This window comes from Lutjanus erythropterus, chromosome 11 (assembly GCF_056507025.1).
Source record: "Lutjanus erythropterus isolate fLutEry1 chromosome 11, fLutEry1.hap2, whole genome shotgun sequence".
NCBI lineage: Eukaryota > Metazoa > Chordata > Actinopteri > Lutjaniformes > Lutjanidae > Lutjanus > Lutjanus erythropterus.
Window position 1 is genome coordinate 35,750,001 of NC_139327.1, and position 17,659 is coordinate 35,767,659.

The window sequence follows — 17,659 nt, forward strand, 5'->3', positions numbered from 1 at the left end:
ACATACATACACATACATTCATATGAGCATACATACATACATACATATGACCAGAAATGCCTACATACATACATACATACATACATATGAGCATACATACATACATATGAGCATAAATACATACATACATACATACATACGTACATATGAGCATACATACATACATACATATGAGCATACATACATATGACCATACATTCATACATATGGCCAAACATATGACCATGCATACAAACATACATACATATGACCATACATACATACATACATACATACATACATACATATGACAATACATACATATGACAATACATACATATGACCATACATACATATGACCATACATACATACATACATACATACATACATACGTACATACATACATACATACATATGACCATACATACATATCACCATGCATACATTCATATGACCATACATACATACACACATACATACATATGACCATGCATACATTCATATGACCATACATACATACATACATAAATACATACATACATACATACATACATACATACATACATACATACATACATATGACCGTACATAAATACATACACATACATACATACATACATACATATATATGAGCATACATACATACATACATATGAGCATACATACATACATACATATGACCATACATACATATGACCATGCATAAATACATACATACATACATACTTATGACCATACATGCATACATATGACCATACATACATACATACATACATACATATATATGAGCATACATACATACATACATATGACCATACATGCATGCATACATACATACATACATACATGTGAGCATACATACATACATACATACATATGAGCATACATACATACATATGAGCATATATATATATACATACATATGAGCATACATACAATGAGCATACATTCATACATATGACCATACATACATATGACCATGCATGCATACATACATACATATGACCATACATATGTACATACATACATATGGTCATACATATGACCATGCATACATACATACATACATACATACATACATACATATGAGCATACATGCATACATACATACATACATACATACATACATACATACATACATATGACCATGCATACATACATACATGTGACCATACATACATACATACATGTGACCATACATACATACATACATATGAGCATACATACATATGAGCATATATACATACATACATACATACATACATACATACATACATACATACATATGACCATGCATACATACATACATACATACATACATACATACATACTTATGACCATACATACATACATACATACATACATATGGTCATACATATGACCATGCATACATACATACATACATATGAGCATACATGCATACATACATACATATGACCATACATACATATGGCCATGCATATATACATACATACATATGACCATACATATATACATACATACATACATACATACATACATACATACATACATACATACATACTTATGACCATACATACATACATACATATGACCATACATACATATGACCATGCATACATTCATATAACCATACATAAATATGACCATGCATACATTCATATAACCGTACATACATACACACATACATACATACATACATACATATGGTCATACATATGACCATGCATACATACATACATACATACATACATACATACATATGAGCATACATGCATACAGACATACATACATATGGTCATACATATGACCATGCATGCATACATACATACATACATATGACCATACATACATATGAGCATATATACATACATACATACATACATACATACATACATACATATGAGAATACATACATACATATGAGCATAAATACATACATATGAGCATCCATACATACATATGACCATGCATACATATATACATATGACCATACATATATACATACATACATACTTATGACCATACATACATACATACATATGGTCATACATATGACCATGCATACATACATACATACATACATACATATGAGCATACATGCATGCATACATACATACATACATGTGACCATACATACATACATACATACATATGAGCATACATACAAATGAGCATATATACATATATACATACATACATACATACATACATACATACATACATACATACATACATACATATGAGCATACATACATATGAGCATACATTCATACATATGACCATACATACATATGACCATGCATGCATACATACATACATACATACTTATGACCATACATGCATACATATAACCATACATACATACATACATACATACATACATACATACATACATACATACATATGACCATACATACATATCACCATGCATACATTCATATGACCATACATACATACACACATACATACATACATATGGTCATACATATGACCATGCATACATACATACATACATACATACATACATACATATTAGCATACATGCATACATACATACATACATATGACCATGCATACATACATATGACCATACATATATACACACATACATACATACATATGGTCATACATATGACCATGCATACATACATACATATGAGCATACATACATACATACATACATACATATGACCATACATGCATGCATACATGCATACATACATACATACATACATACATACATACATACATACATATTACCATACATGCATGCATGCATGCGAAGCATACATACATACATACATACATATGACTATGCATAAATACATACATACATATGAGCAGACATACATGCATACATACATACATACATACATACATACATACATACATATGACCATGCATAAATACATACATACATACATACATACATACATACATATGAGCATACATGCATACATGCATATGACCATACATATATACATACATACATACATACATATGACCATACATACATACATACATATGACCATACATACATTCATATAACCATACATACATACACACATACATACACACATACATACATACATACATACATACATACATACATACATACATACATATGGTCATAGATATGACCATGCATACATACATACATATGACCATACATATATACATACATACATACATACATACATACTTATGACTATACATACATACATACATACATATGGTCATACATATGACCATGCATACATATATACATACATACATATGAGCATACATGCATACATACATACATACATATGACCATGCATACATACATACATACATATGAGCATATATACATACATACATACATACATACATACATACATACATACATACATAGATACATACATATGAGCATACATACATACATAGATACATACATATGAGCATACATACATACATATGAGCATAAATACATACATATGAGCATACATACATATGAGCATACATACATACATACATACGTACATACATATGAGCATACATACATATGAGCATACATTCATACATATGACCATACATACATATGACCATAGATATATACATACATACATACATACATATGAGCATACATGCATACATACATACATACATATGACCATGCATACATACATACATGTGACCATACATACATACATACATGTGACCATACATACATACATACATACATACATACATACATACATACATACATACATACATATGAGCATACATACATACATATGACCATACATACATATGACCATGCATACATTCATATAACCATACATACATACACACATACATACATACATATGGTCATACATATGACCATGCATACATACATACATACATATTAGCATACATGCATACATACATATGACCATGCATACATACATACATATGACCATACATGCATGCATGCATACATACATACATACATACATACATATGACCATACATACATACATACATATGAGCATAAATACATACATACATACATATGAGCATACATACATATGAGCATACATACATACATACGTACATACATATGACCATACATACATATGACCATACATACATATGACCATACATTCATACATATGGCCAAACATATGACCATGCATACAAACATACATACATATGACCATACATACATATGACCATGCATACATACATACATATGACCATACATACATATGACCATGCATACATTCATATAACCATACATACATACACACATACATACATACATACATATGGTCATACATATGACCATACATATATACATACATACATACATACATACATACATACTTATGACCATACATACATACATACTTATGACCATACATACATACATACTTATGACCATACATACATTCATATAACCATACATACATACATACATACTTATGACCATACATACATACATACATATGACCATACATACATACATACATATGACCATACATACATACATACATATGACCATACATACATACATACTTATGACCATACATACATTCATATAACCATACATACATACATACATACTTATGACCATACATACATACATACTTATGACCATACATACATTCATATAACCATACATACATACATACATACTTATGACCATACATACATACATACATATGACCATACATACATACATACTTATGACCATACATACATTCATATAACCATACATACATACATACATACTTATGACCATACATACATACATACTTATGACCATACATACATTCATATAACCATACATACATACATACATACTTATGACCATACATACATACATACTTATGACCATACATACATTCATATAACCATACATACATACATACATACTTATGACCATACATACATACATACATACATATGACCATACATACATATGACCATGCATACATTCATATAACCATACATACATACACACATACATACATACATAGATATGGTCATACATATGACCATGCATACATACATGCATACATACATATATATTTAAATTCTTTTCATAATTCTTTTTAATTTAAAATTTAAAATGAATTGTGACTTCTTGATGTTATTGAATATTTTTGCATATGTTCATGAAATAAAAAATGTTCAAATTGGAAAAGGAACGTTCTTTTTCACTTATGCACCATTATGGTACAATGTTGCCTACAGGCAACGAACCCCAAAAACTTCCAAAACTAAAAATAAAAATAAAATTTCTTCAGATTATGTTTATTTAGTCTATTTTGAGACATAAAAACACTCCAAACATTTTTTCCCTCACTGGCATCATAATGTGTACTATAGAGGGTTAAATTGAACTCTAATTAATGAGAAACGGGCAAACAAATGATTTATTACAGTAAATATACATCAGATTTATCCTATGAGTTTTCCACCATTGATTTGTTTTTACCTGTTAAGGAAGGAGGAGGAATATAGAAGTCGTTTGGCAAACTGTCGTTTGTACCCTTCACAGGAAGCACGGCAGGTTCGTGTGGATTTTTTTCAGAGCTTCAACACATTCAAACATTTAATTAAACCACCTAATAGCCTAAACTTGCCCGGGGATAAAAAGGCAAATCTGAATTATCCTTGAAAGCCATTCAGATGCAGGAGGCTGCAGTAAAAAGCCTTTCAGCACCTCGTCGGATCGTACAAAGAGTTTTCATGATTTAGAGTTGAAGTGTAACGTATTTAGTCGAGGAGGAGGAAAGCCTTCATAAAACTATTGATTCTTCTCCTATGATCTCTGTAAAATCTGGTTATGTCAAGAGAAACCTGTTTCCATCATGTCTGTAGTGTCTCCGTGTTTTCTGCAAGGAGCTGCAGTGCAAATCGGTGCAAAACTCGAGCTGCAGTTTGTAGAAAATAGACCAGCATTAGAAAGATGTTAATGAGACATTTTTATTGTCTTTATCAGTGTTTTGTTTACTCCTAATGGCAGACAAATTTGGTTGTTCTCAGTTCATGAGCTGGAGTTTAATACCTCACAAAATATTCCACTCAGGCAGTAAAAAATAATGCATGATGCTGATAAAACACTGTTTCTTAATTCTCCTGCATATTCATTTTCAAGTCTGCACCATGATTCATGTTCCATGCTCTCTGTAAAAAATGCATTTCATGATTTACAGTACTCATGTAGCTGCTTTTACCTTTCTTAGTGAAAAGTTCTTACAAAAAACCTCTACATCTATGTAAACTAACATTCACTCAAACAGACTTCATTTATCAAAAATATCATCAGTAAATTGACTACATCCATCCCCTGTATCCACAACCTTCCAATTACCTGAAATTGACAAAAACAAAACCCCCAAAACTTAATGTATACTGAATGTGTCCTCTGCAAATGTATGGAACAATTGGCACAAAAAGAATAAATAAAAATGACATCAGAGAGCAGTGTGTAATTAAACTCATAGACATAGAGTCTGGTGTCAGTAATCTCCCCAAACAATAAAGATCAACACCATTAATAGGGTTTAAAGGGACAGTCCGCATCATTTGAAGTGGGGATGTATGAGGTACTTGTCTACAGTCAGTGTATTACTTGCAGTAGACATCAGTCAACATGCTCCCAGTTTGAGGAAACGGCAGGAGTACCAGCGTAGAAAGCTAAAACTAAATGTTGTTTAACTCCAACTCCTGCTGTGCGAGTAAATCGTCTGCGATGTAAAACTCACGATTTATGTGTTCACACTGTGCGGCCCAAAAATAATACATGCTAATACAACACAACTGTCAATTAAGAGTTGTTTGAAACCTTTGAGGAAGACAGAAGTTTGTTTTAGTGATGCAAGATATGGATATTTTTCAGCCAATACAGATAACCAATAATTACCTGCTTCTGACAGCCAATACTGATAAGATAACCAGTAATTTAAAAAGTTCATATAAGATGTAGTGAGCAAAGATGGATACTGTATTATCTCATAGCAAATAGAACTGACATCAGTTCATAAAAAAAAAAAACCTTCACAAATACACTTTTGCTTTTATAGAGCATTTCCCTAAGAATTCAAATTAAATGCCTTAACAAGTCGTCAAATCAGATATAAGTATAGCCATACTAGTATACTGGCAAATATATGCAAATACCAATATAGACAAGCCGATATCAGCCTGGATATTTGTCATGCATCTGTAGTTGTTTGCTAGTAGTAATGCAAACAAGACAGAAATGTGTTTTTTTTTAGACTCGTGGCTTTTCCTCAACTGTGTGAGAGCCCGACAACGGCCGAGCAAATCATCTGAACAGCTGACAGAACAGTTCAGGTCATCGCTTCCCCGCTGTACGCTTTATGCTCATCAGCAAAACGTATTTTAGACACCTAAAAAAAAAAAGAAAATCTTATGAGTCTTATAATGAATCTTGTAAGTATATGCTATATTTAGAATATTTTCACTGCTTTACCTTCCGCTAGTCGGCCTCTTCTGACAGGAAACTGCCATTATCACTCTCTCCAAAGCAACCAGTTGCTGGTCTAACACTGAGTTGACTAGTGAGTGTGCATTATTGCTTCGGTGAATCTGAACAAACCTTTTAAAATGCCAGCGTCACACAATAACAAACCAAATTAACAATTCGTAGCAGCTGTAGAGTGTTCCAGGAGGTAATATTATTGTTTGTTGCTTTGAAGAGAGCGATATATGGTACATGTGACACTGGTTTCCTGCAGGAAAAGGATGTTTGACAACAAGGTAAAGCAGAGGAAATATTATAAATATAGCACGAACTTTAACTGATTATTTTTAGATGACGAAAAAAATGTTTTGTTGCTGACCCTGTCCACAGCTGGACATTACTTAGCATCCGTGCTGGTACCCATGTCTGCTTCTCCATACTGTCATCAAGTACCTCATACAAACCCCGCTTGAAATAATCCAAGTTAAAGGGACAGTTCGGATTAAGAGTTGAGCTGTGCTGCTCCGCAGTAGTTGATGGACCGGTTGACGCAGTGTTTAAATGTGTTTGTCAAGTTTATTGTTAACAGGGAGGTACGACACGCCTCTTGCGGATACATTCCCAGATCCAGCTGGACGAGACTCTCTGGGCCTGACTGTCCTCTTCGGGTTCAGCCAGCGTGTGTGTGGCTGAGGCGGCGTCATAGTCCGCTACGAGGTCTCCGTCGTACGCCACAAAGTACCGCCTCAGTTTGTCATAGTCTTGCACAGAGACTGGCAGGAAAAGCTTCACCCCGCTGAAGATGTCCAGGAGTGTCTACAGAAACAAGACAGACGGTCAGCAGAAGAAACTTTGTCCAGTTACTTTGACCAAATACAAAGAAAAGTTCACGACACTCACCTCTTACAGAAATCATGCTCATTTATTCATTTGATTAAATTCTGCTTTTACCACTTCGTGATTAGAACTAATTAAATACCAAATTGGTTTTACAACTGGCTACAGGATGTTTCTTTACAGGCCTGGAACTAATTATTCCACTAACTGATTAACATTTTGATTATTTTTCTAATTGATAATTTAGTCTGTGGCATGTTTAGATTAAAACTACTCATCTGGTGTTACCAGAATCAAAGCTGCTGTAGAAACAAAAAGAAGCAATCAAAAAAATATTGAAATTTTAATGATAAAACTTGAAATCACGTGACTTTTCACATTAATGAAGACAAATTTAACCTGATCGACCAAACAGTTATTGAAATTTTTTTTTTTTTTTGAGCCACAGCCAAAACTTCTATTTAATTTTTCCAAGCTCCGGCCATCGGTTCCATCAGTTTTGATTTGGATCTGACTGTACGGCTTAAAGACATTCCTGAGATCTTGAAATGTGGCGTCAGGGCAGAAAATTAGCCAAATACCAGCCAGTAAAATATACAAGTGGCTGGTAGATTTGCTTCACTCATCAGACATTTGAAGATTAACAAGGCATTTGGCTGGTGAACAAAAAAAGTTTGCACCCTGGTCATGACTAGAAATAGGTCCAATGGGGAAAGAAACACAAGCTTTCAAAAGATCAGGTGGGTTGTGAACAAATCTTCAGGCAAGTCAAACTTATTTGGAAAAGAAAACAAAGGGCTTAACTTTGAAATATCTGTTTAAACACCCATCACAGTTTATGGATCAACATCCAGGCTCAACTTTGTCCTGCTGTATTTGCCAGTTTGCACCTGTGAAATCATCATCATTTTGAGTGGTGTCATCTTGAGAGGTTTAACAGTCGTCTTGTTTGCAGCCTAACTGCTTCGACCAATATTTCAGATCTTTTAACTGATGGAACTGATGGTCAGAGCTGCAACAATAAGTTTCTGAGACACCTTAGTTTTCCTTTAACTGGTAGAAAGAGGTTATTTTAAAAGTTGTAAACAACAAAGAGCAATTAAACCCCACAAACCTGCTCAGTCCAGTTTTATAAAGCACCGTGTTTCATTTGCCAAACTGATTTGAATATGTGGGAACTGGATCAGCACCAGTACCACAAACTGTCCCAGTGTACTTGTTTGCTTACAACTCAATAAGAAAAGAGCTGTTGTTGACCAACCTTGTCATTTCTTGGCTCCAGCAGTTGGGACGTTGCCTTTGGTTTGGTTTGTCCGTTGCTGTGAACACTTTCACTCTTCTTTGCCTGGCAGGAAACAGAGAACGTTCAGTTCTTATTCGGGATTACTGTAATGATGCATGTGATCATACTGTGCACTGTGCGGTTAATACCTTCTTGGCACTGGGTGCTTCTGATCCAGGAGTGCGAGGCTCCGATTTCACCGCCTTTGGTTTGGCTGGGCTTCTGTTGTCTGTGGAGTGAGCACATGTTATTGATGATATACCATGTAACATTTCCAGGGACTCAGTGACATCACTCATTTCATCTCTGAGTCCACAGCACGTCTCTTTCTGCTTTACTGGTCATAATAAAGCTGTAGCCTGAATCACATTCCAGTGTCAAATAAATACCTTTCATTTCTGTGACCCAGTGTGAGTCTGTTGAGTCTTAAGTTACAGTTTTCAGAGTCACAAAAGTGGCTTTCTTTTAACTTGGCTAGATCGCCATGGTAACGTACGCTGACCTCCAGAGCAGGATAATGTTCAGAGTCTTTTTTTTTCCTGATGATGTTCTATATGAGCAACACAGATTATCAGCTAATGGAAGATGTAATATATGCAAAGTTGCTGAGCTGGACGTTAGCGATGTCACCGACTGAACGAAGCCAAGAAATGGAATTACAGCAGCACATGGCATCATGTTGCCATGGGAACTTCAGTTGGTGATGCAGAAAATCATTTTTTCCCCCCCATTTGCTCCAGGTCATATTAACACTTAAATTTTACACAGCAGATCTTCCTCAAACTACAAGAACGATGAAGCAGTATAACCTGCTTTGAATGATAATTTTAAGCTTGATCCTAATTTTTTTTGACAAGGCCCGTGTTCTGAGCTGCAGTATCAGCAATGCAAAACTATTTGAAAATTGATTAGTCTGTCCTGGTTATCACAGAAAATAGTCAATCAGTAACATTCATTTTACTCTGATTTGGCCAAAAACTAAAGTGATTTCCAAATATCTGACAGTATCACTTTTAATGTGCAGCTGTCACAAGCTGACAATCACAGCTGTGATACCCGTTATTTAAGACCGGGGTTTTAGCTTTTGTCAAGCCAGCAGAGAAAGCCTGACTATGTTGAGCTGCTTTAATGAAGCCCTCTGATCTTTTCTTGAAACTGGCCTGTAAACAAATATTTAAATGGTGGGGACATTTTGACACTGCTGACGGTGCAAAAAAATGTGCGTATACAAATGCTTTATGACTCCAAATGATGAATATACAGGAAAAGGATGAAAGGACAATGGTCTGTTGGATAGTCACAGGAAAAACTAGACTTTCTGTGAAGCTCTGAGATCAGTCACACACATGGTACAGTATGTTGCTACCTGATGTGTATACTGTTGGTACCATTAACTGTATATACAGTAAAGATGGATGATGTGTCTCCACTTCCTCTCACTGTACAAAAATTAACCCAAAATGTTGTCCATCTTTATGTGTGTCAATGTTTGACTGTTTGTAAGAGAATAAACATGGGCTGCAAAAACACAATGTACCAGCTGTCAACTTGTGCTAATAAGACGGGGCAAAAATCTGCCTCTCACTCTGTCTTGATCAGGAGATTTTCAGATTTCAAATTGGGCCGTGACATTCTTTGGAAATGGCTGGATTAGTCAATCAGTCTACAGAAAATTTATTAGCAAAAATGCCAAACATTTGCTGGTCCTGGCCTCTCAAATGTGAGGATTTGAACAAATCAGGTTACGTTTTAAATGTTGTCTTAGATAATAGTAAGGAGTATCTATCACAGTTTCCAACAGTCTGACACAGCACAGGTAAAACGATTAATTATAATAAGGCAGGAAGTTTACAGTTAGTGGGTTCAAACTAGACCTGCAACTGACAATTTCTATAAACGTGTTGTAGCTTTAAACACCTCAAAAACTGTTGCATAAGCTTCATTTTGTACAATGAATAATGTATGAAAATGGTGAAACTGTGGTGTTGCGTGTGCATCGTTCTCCTCTCCTTTAAGTCGGTGAGGTGATTTGTGTACTCACTGGTCTTCTTGGCTGGAGCACTTCTGTTGGACGAGGACGACGGGGAGTTTCCTCCGCTGTCCCCTCCTGATGAGCCCTTGTCATCGTTGGACGTCGACGGTCCAGCTGTCACTTTGAAGTCGCAGTTCTCCTTTGATATGCGGTACAGCTCCTGAGCACAGTGATGAAATGACAACATGGGCTTCAGCCAAGAGATGTAATGTTGTTGTGTCACCAGAGATTGAAGACCCGTGTTGCATTTAAATAATTTAGCGCAGGCATGTTAACTGCCTCGGCCAATATTTCAGCTCATTTGTCAATGTTTGCAGGATAACTCGGTCGGTCCTTGTCATTTAAATCAGATTTAACTTGCTCAGTCCCATGGGCGCTTTGTTCAACTGCAGGCTTAATTATTTCACTCCTCCCAGCACCTACATCACATTACCTTCCCTTTCTCACACACCTTAAATCAGATATTCTAATGTAATTAACAACAAGTAGTTAGTGACAAACAATCCCAGGACATACACTTTGGGTATTCAATGTCAAATGAGAAACTGATTTTTAAGGCATCATTTGTGATGATGTTGTCCTCATCATTCTGTGTCAGTGGTTAATTATTTCCCACGGTGCCTTCAGTTAACTGCATTTAAGAAAATGTTCTCTGCTAGTCATATCCTTGAAATGAGCTGTTCCTAATCAAATAAGGGTGTAAAAAGTTTTATTTTCTCCTGCACTCAGGAAGAACTACACAGTATATAAAGGGATAGTTCATGGGTTTTATGAGGTATTTATCCATCCATCAATGTATTACTGGGTGCAAGAAAACATTGACCCAAGACTATCACGTTACTATGTTTTGTGATATCATATTGATTCTCAAAAACACTATCACAATTTTTAATTACTAGTTACCATGTTAAGAGTTGTGGCAGTGTTGTTATCCATCTTAAACTATTTGACACTTCCACTCTAATGTAGCAACGTAAACTAAGACAGGAAGAAGAAAGTAGGCATCTTTGCTCAGATTGCACAACGAGTAAATGCAGCTCCTTTGTTCCGATTGCGTAAAAAAAATAAGGAACCTTTTTTTTTTACTCACTTTTTTTTGCAAATGGTGGTTTGTTCTTTATACTATGACAGTTTTCATAAAATTACATTAAAAAAATAGCTAAATATTGCCTTGCTTACAGTAATGTAATATATTGGATTCTAACCTCTGTATCGTATGTATCATATCAACAGATTCTTTCCAATACACAGGCAAAGTATCACCTCCAGTACATGGTGGTCGACACGCCCCCCAGTTTGGAGAAACAGCAGGAGTCCTGGTGAAGGAAGCTAAGCAATATACTGCTGTGGACGGGGTCAGCAGCAAAACCTATTTTGGCCACCCCAAAAAAATAAACATCAGAAATTTTACCTCATAGAACACAGGGGTTAACTAACTGATCAAGGCAGCAGTAGACCAACAGCTCCTGTGTTCTATGAAGAGTGGAAGAGAGCGAGATTTGGCTTCTATAACAGAGGTTTCCTGTCAGAGTTAGCAGTCTGAAGGTAAAGCGGTGACGATATTCTAAATGTAACTTACATTTGAACTGAAACTGACCAGCGCTACATTAGCTTCCTACACCAGAACTCCCTGTGATGCTCCAAACTGGGGCCGCATCAGCTGCCATCTACTGGAGGTAATACACTGAATATATCGATAAGTACCTCAAAAATCCAACCTATCCTGTTAACGCCAGTGAAATACCAAACTATAGCACTTCAAATCAAAAAATGATGATATCTCACTTTAAGTTGGTGCAGGTTGGTGGCGGTCTTCCAGTCCTTGTCATCACGGATGCGTGTCATGCGGGGAAAGCGGATGGAGATGCCATCAGCAGTGTGCATTTCTGATTTGGAAAACTCTGCGCCTGTGATTTCCCAGACCGGTGCTTCCTGCAGCAAACAAAACACAACAGCAGGTGAAATATAAATGATAAAATATACATCCAGGGTTCCTACACATTTTCCATTCCAGAATTTCATACTTTTCAGAACTTCTCAGTAAGTTTTTTTTAAGACATTATTTCCAGTTTGGAATCCTGAGCCAACCAGGCTTTACATTTGACTTGTCAAACCAGCCCTTAGAAAACTATTCACCCATTGAAGCCACTGCGTCCTACTCAGAACGTTGGACTACGTTCAACTGCTAAACATCTCTGCTAAAAGAGGCAGTAAACTAAACTCTTTTAAAAATAAGAACCGAAAATGTTAAGTAAGTTAAATAATTACATTTTCACAGCGACTGCAGCCTCCTTTGTTTGCAGCGTCCACAAAAATGATGAATGCAGTCATAAAGTTTTGATTTCCTTAAGCAGAAAAGATCTATCTATTTATCTTCTGATGACTCCATCATGGCAAAACTCATAAGCCAGGCTTTCTTCAGTGATTATGGAGCAGCCAGTGAGTGGGGGAAAAAGAAATCAGCTACAGGGATCCACGGGCCTGCCCCACGAAGACAAATTTTGTCTCTAAAGACCCACATTTGGTGACCTCAGGCACGTTTTAAAATATGATGTGAAGGCATCTGACTTTAGTTTGGTCAATGGCAAAAAATACAAAAGCACTGCAGGACATTTTACACCGTAAAATTACAGTGTGAAGCTGAGGCTTATTTTTTAGAAATTCTGAATTTTATATTTAAAAAAACAGACAGGGGGCAACAGTCTGCAAACACATATTTTTCCATACTCTCTTTTCTTTTTCCATATTTATCCAGACCTGGAAATTATTAAAATCACTTTGTACATGTTTTAAATAAAAGACTATTTTCAGTCACACATTGAAAAAAACTCAGCTATTTAGAGAAAACCCTCAAAAAGACGTGAGAAAGACAAGCTTTTCACTCATCAGTTCATTTAAAGGTCTGCAGGACGCAGATATACAACAGGGCCGTGTGTGAACAGACCCACCGGGAGAAACAAATGTGCTGAATAGAGAAAATCTCACCTCAGGATTGCGAATAATGAAATCTGGATAATAGTTCTTGATGATTTTCAGCCAGCCGGGGATTTTGCTTGGCTCCTGCACAAAGACACACACGCACAAAAGATTAATTTTCGATTTTATTGCATCGCCTCGATATTCCAGTCAGGCCTCTAAGTGGATCCTCTCTGACCTTGCTGATTTTGATCACATCCAGCTCTTTCTGGAGCCGGGCCAAGGTGGCGTCATCGTAGCCTCCGGAGCACTTGGTGACTGTGCACCATTTCTTGGAGTCTGGGTCATAACAGCCCATTAGAAAACTGGACATGATGCCCCCTGGTGGGTGGAAGAACACACTCGGCATTAGCAGAGAAAATTGAGAAAAGTGCTGCCTGTGGAGACTCTGCACCCAACTAATAATGATTCCTCCGCAGGCTTTGAATATTCAAACCCACGCTGTCTAATTTCACCAAACTTACCAAAAAACCAGCCTCTTCAACACCGCTTGTAAAGCTTTCCAGCAGTTTTCTACATCCCACTTTTGTCGCACAGTATGTTATGATAAGTGTTTCATCTGATTTGTTGTTTCTGCTCTATTAGCTTGTCTCCACACTGAATGAGCCGTCTTCATTAGCCATGCTTTTTACATTTGTACCTTTTCATTTGTTATGCTTTCATTGCGTTCCATGCTCATTACCCAGCCTCCACAATGGCTCCCATATCTTGTCAGCTTGCATTCTTTACCAATTGACATCCTCTCTCCATGTACTATGCTCTATATGCATATTTTTCACATGAAATGCTAATATTCTTCATTCTGTATTCTGGACATTCACATTCATAATGTATTAGACTTGCATTATTAATTACATCATTCTATCATTCTTACTTGTATATTTGCCTTACCGTATATTGTCTTGTGTATATTCTTCTCTTGCCTTATTTGCGCTCTTTAAATACTTTGTTTTTAATTATTTATGGCTCAATCCTGGACCCGAGTACCAATTTCGTACCATAAACTGTAAAGGTGAGCTGGTATGACAATAAAGTACCTTGAATCCTTGAATCCTTGAATCCTATCACCAGTCCATACATATGTTTTTACATGTTAGGAAAAGATACTAAGGAAACACGTTAAAATACTTCTCTGACATCAACACCACGGCCTCAGTATCCTCTTTCCAAACTTCTGTTCACCTTCTCATTTCACATTTAATATGCATTATACATTTAAAACAGTATGTGGGTTTTTGTTTTCAAGATAATGGACTTAATTTGACATTGACAGACAAGTAACAGAGTTACAAACAGCTGATTAACTCGCAGTGGAGGACTCATCATTGCTTCTTATTGTCAAATTACAATGTTTTGCTTGTCTGACGAATCTGAGGAGGAAGAGGCGAGGGGGAAACAACTCGCTTCAACCATAAGTCGTATATTAAATAAGGATTCAACCTATTTAATATACAGTCTATGGCTCCAACTAGCTGTGTGGACTGCAGAACTCATTTCTGGATGCCCACTTGCTACATATTGCTTTTTTAAGTGTCAGCATTGCTAAAATTGAACGCTGTTTGCAAAATGGTCTCCCTGGTCTTTAAAAGAAATTTCACAGCATTAATAAAAATTAGAGTAATAGTAAAACTGTCTTAGTTTGTTAATTTGAGTGTCCCCAGAGTCACACTCCTCATCTTACAGGAAGGAGCTAAGCATAAAAAAAGAAGGCACTAAAACTGTCAGAACAAATACGAGCATCAAGACATGGAAAAGACTGCATGAGGAAATGAATGGACTGTAGCGGATGGCTGGAGTTTTACAGACCGTTTGAGCCTTTTCCGTAGAAGGCGCCCAACACCACCAGGTCAGCCGTGTCTGCCATCGCCCCTTCGTTCAAATAATCCTTCTTCACCTTCAGCCAGTGGCGCTTCCCTGGTTCATAGTTGCCCTGAGACACAAAGATACACAGAGCGTGTTCATCATCGTGCGCACAAATACACCTACGTGTTGCCCTCAGTTTCTCTCCATCTGGAGATAAAAATCAACTTACCTTGATGTCTTTTAGCACCAAGCCTTCAAGTCCTTCTCTGATGACTCGAGTTATCATATCAGCCAGATCTCCTGCCCTCTGGCACACACACACAAACACATACCACATCATGAGCTGTGACAGATTTACACGTACAACAGCGAGGAAATTCAGACTTTTACTCACAGTGACATGCTTCATCTCTGAGAACAGGATCCTGTTGGGGACTTCGACCATGTTGTCATGCAGGAACTTCCTGCGTTCACACAGAGGCCTGGAGAACATGACGAGATCTAACATGTAAGACAGCTTAAACAATTTAATGCCATTAATGTAAACTAAAAATGTCTAGTTATAAATGTAAACTAGTTGTGACAAAACATTTTTAACAGTCAAGTTTTAGTTTATATGCAAGATGATAAAAAAAATAACTGTTGGCTGTTTAAACTGCACATGAATTTTACAATGTATGTAGATATATTTTACACAAATATGCCAAAAAGTTGTTCACAATTTCTTATCATTCAAAAATGCTCCTAAACATACTAGAACTAATATTGAAAGTAAAGAAAACTTAAAGTAAAACCAAGGAGGAAACCTTAAGAAATGGGATCTCTACATAAAACCAGCAGCCAAACAATACCAAAATATTGATAATACAGACGCCTTGTTTTTGAATATCGATCGACAGGACTGAAACCAAAAAAGGGGATGTGTTTCTCTCTTCTATGTTGCACCATTTGCATTTCATCAAAGAGTAGAACGGTCTGTGTTCTACTCTTCATCAGTTGCGGCGATAGCAGAACAAAAGTGGAACATCACAGGGAGCTATTTCACAGCTGTGAATGAAAACGTGTGTAGGAAGGCTGTTCGCTACTGTGGCAAGACCACAAATTTGTTTAATATAACAAGCAAAAATCAAATAATCCCGAGTAAAAGAGCACTTAGAGGTGCGACAGAAAAGAAAGGAGGGGAAGGCCTCATCCAGACCCCGACACAGAGTTCACTCGCCGAGTTCACACGGTCTTTTCAGAGAGGCTCACTGAAGGAATATCTAGCAGCGGTAGTGACATTAATATTTTAGTCAAGTCAGATCT

At 36.3% G+C, this 17,659-nt stretch overlaps 2 protein-coding genes across 2 annotated transcripts in view; one reads left to right on the forward strand and one right to left on the reverse strand.

The window, feature by feature from the left end:
- The window catches only part of rad51d (RAD51 paralog D), a 54,832-nt gene extending 46,692 nt beyond the window's left edge, over positions 1 to 8,140 (forward strand). The window contains exon 11 of the mRNA XM_084730032.1: positions 8,014 to 8,140. The gene's annotated coding sequence lies outside the window, so the exon portion shown is untranslated. The remainder of the gene's footprint in view (positions 1 to 8,013) is intronic.
- The window catches only part of lig3 (ligase III, DNA, ATP-dependent), a 28,038-nt gene continuing 18,162 nt past the window's right edge, over positions 7,784 to 17,659 (reverse strand). The window contains exons 12-21 of the mRNA XM_084730033.1: positions 16,749 to 16,836; positions 16,584 to 16,661; positions 16,358 to 16,481; positions 14,730 to 14,872; positions 14,561 to 14,635; positions 13,361 to 13,507; positions 11,585 to 11,735; positions 9,693 to 9,772; positions 9,523 to 9,606; positions 7,784 to 8,240 (exon numbers count right to left, since the gene is read on the reverse strand). Of these exons, the coding sequence (XP_084586159.1) occupies positions 8,007 to 8,240; positions 9,523 to 9,606; positions 9,693 to 9,772; positions 11,585 to 11,735; positions 13,361 to 13,507; positions 14,561 to 14,635; positions 14,730 to 14,872; positions 16,358 to 16,481; positions 16,584 to 16,661; positions 16,749 to 16,836 (1,204 nt within the window). The 3' untranslated portion in view covers positions 7,784 to 8,006. The remainder of the gene's footprint in view (positions 8,241 to 9,522; positions 9,607 to 9,692; positions 9,773 to 11,584; positions 11,736 to 13,360; positions 13,508 to 14,560; positions 14,636 to 14,729; positions 14,873 to 16,357; positions 16,482 to 16,583; positions 16,662 to 16,748; positions 16,837 to 17,659) is intronic.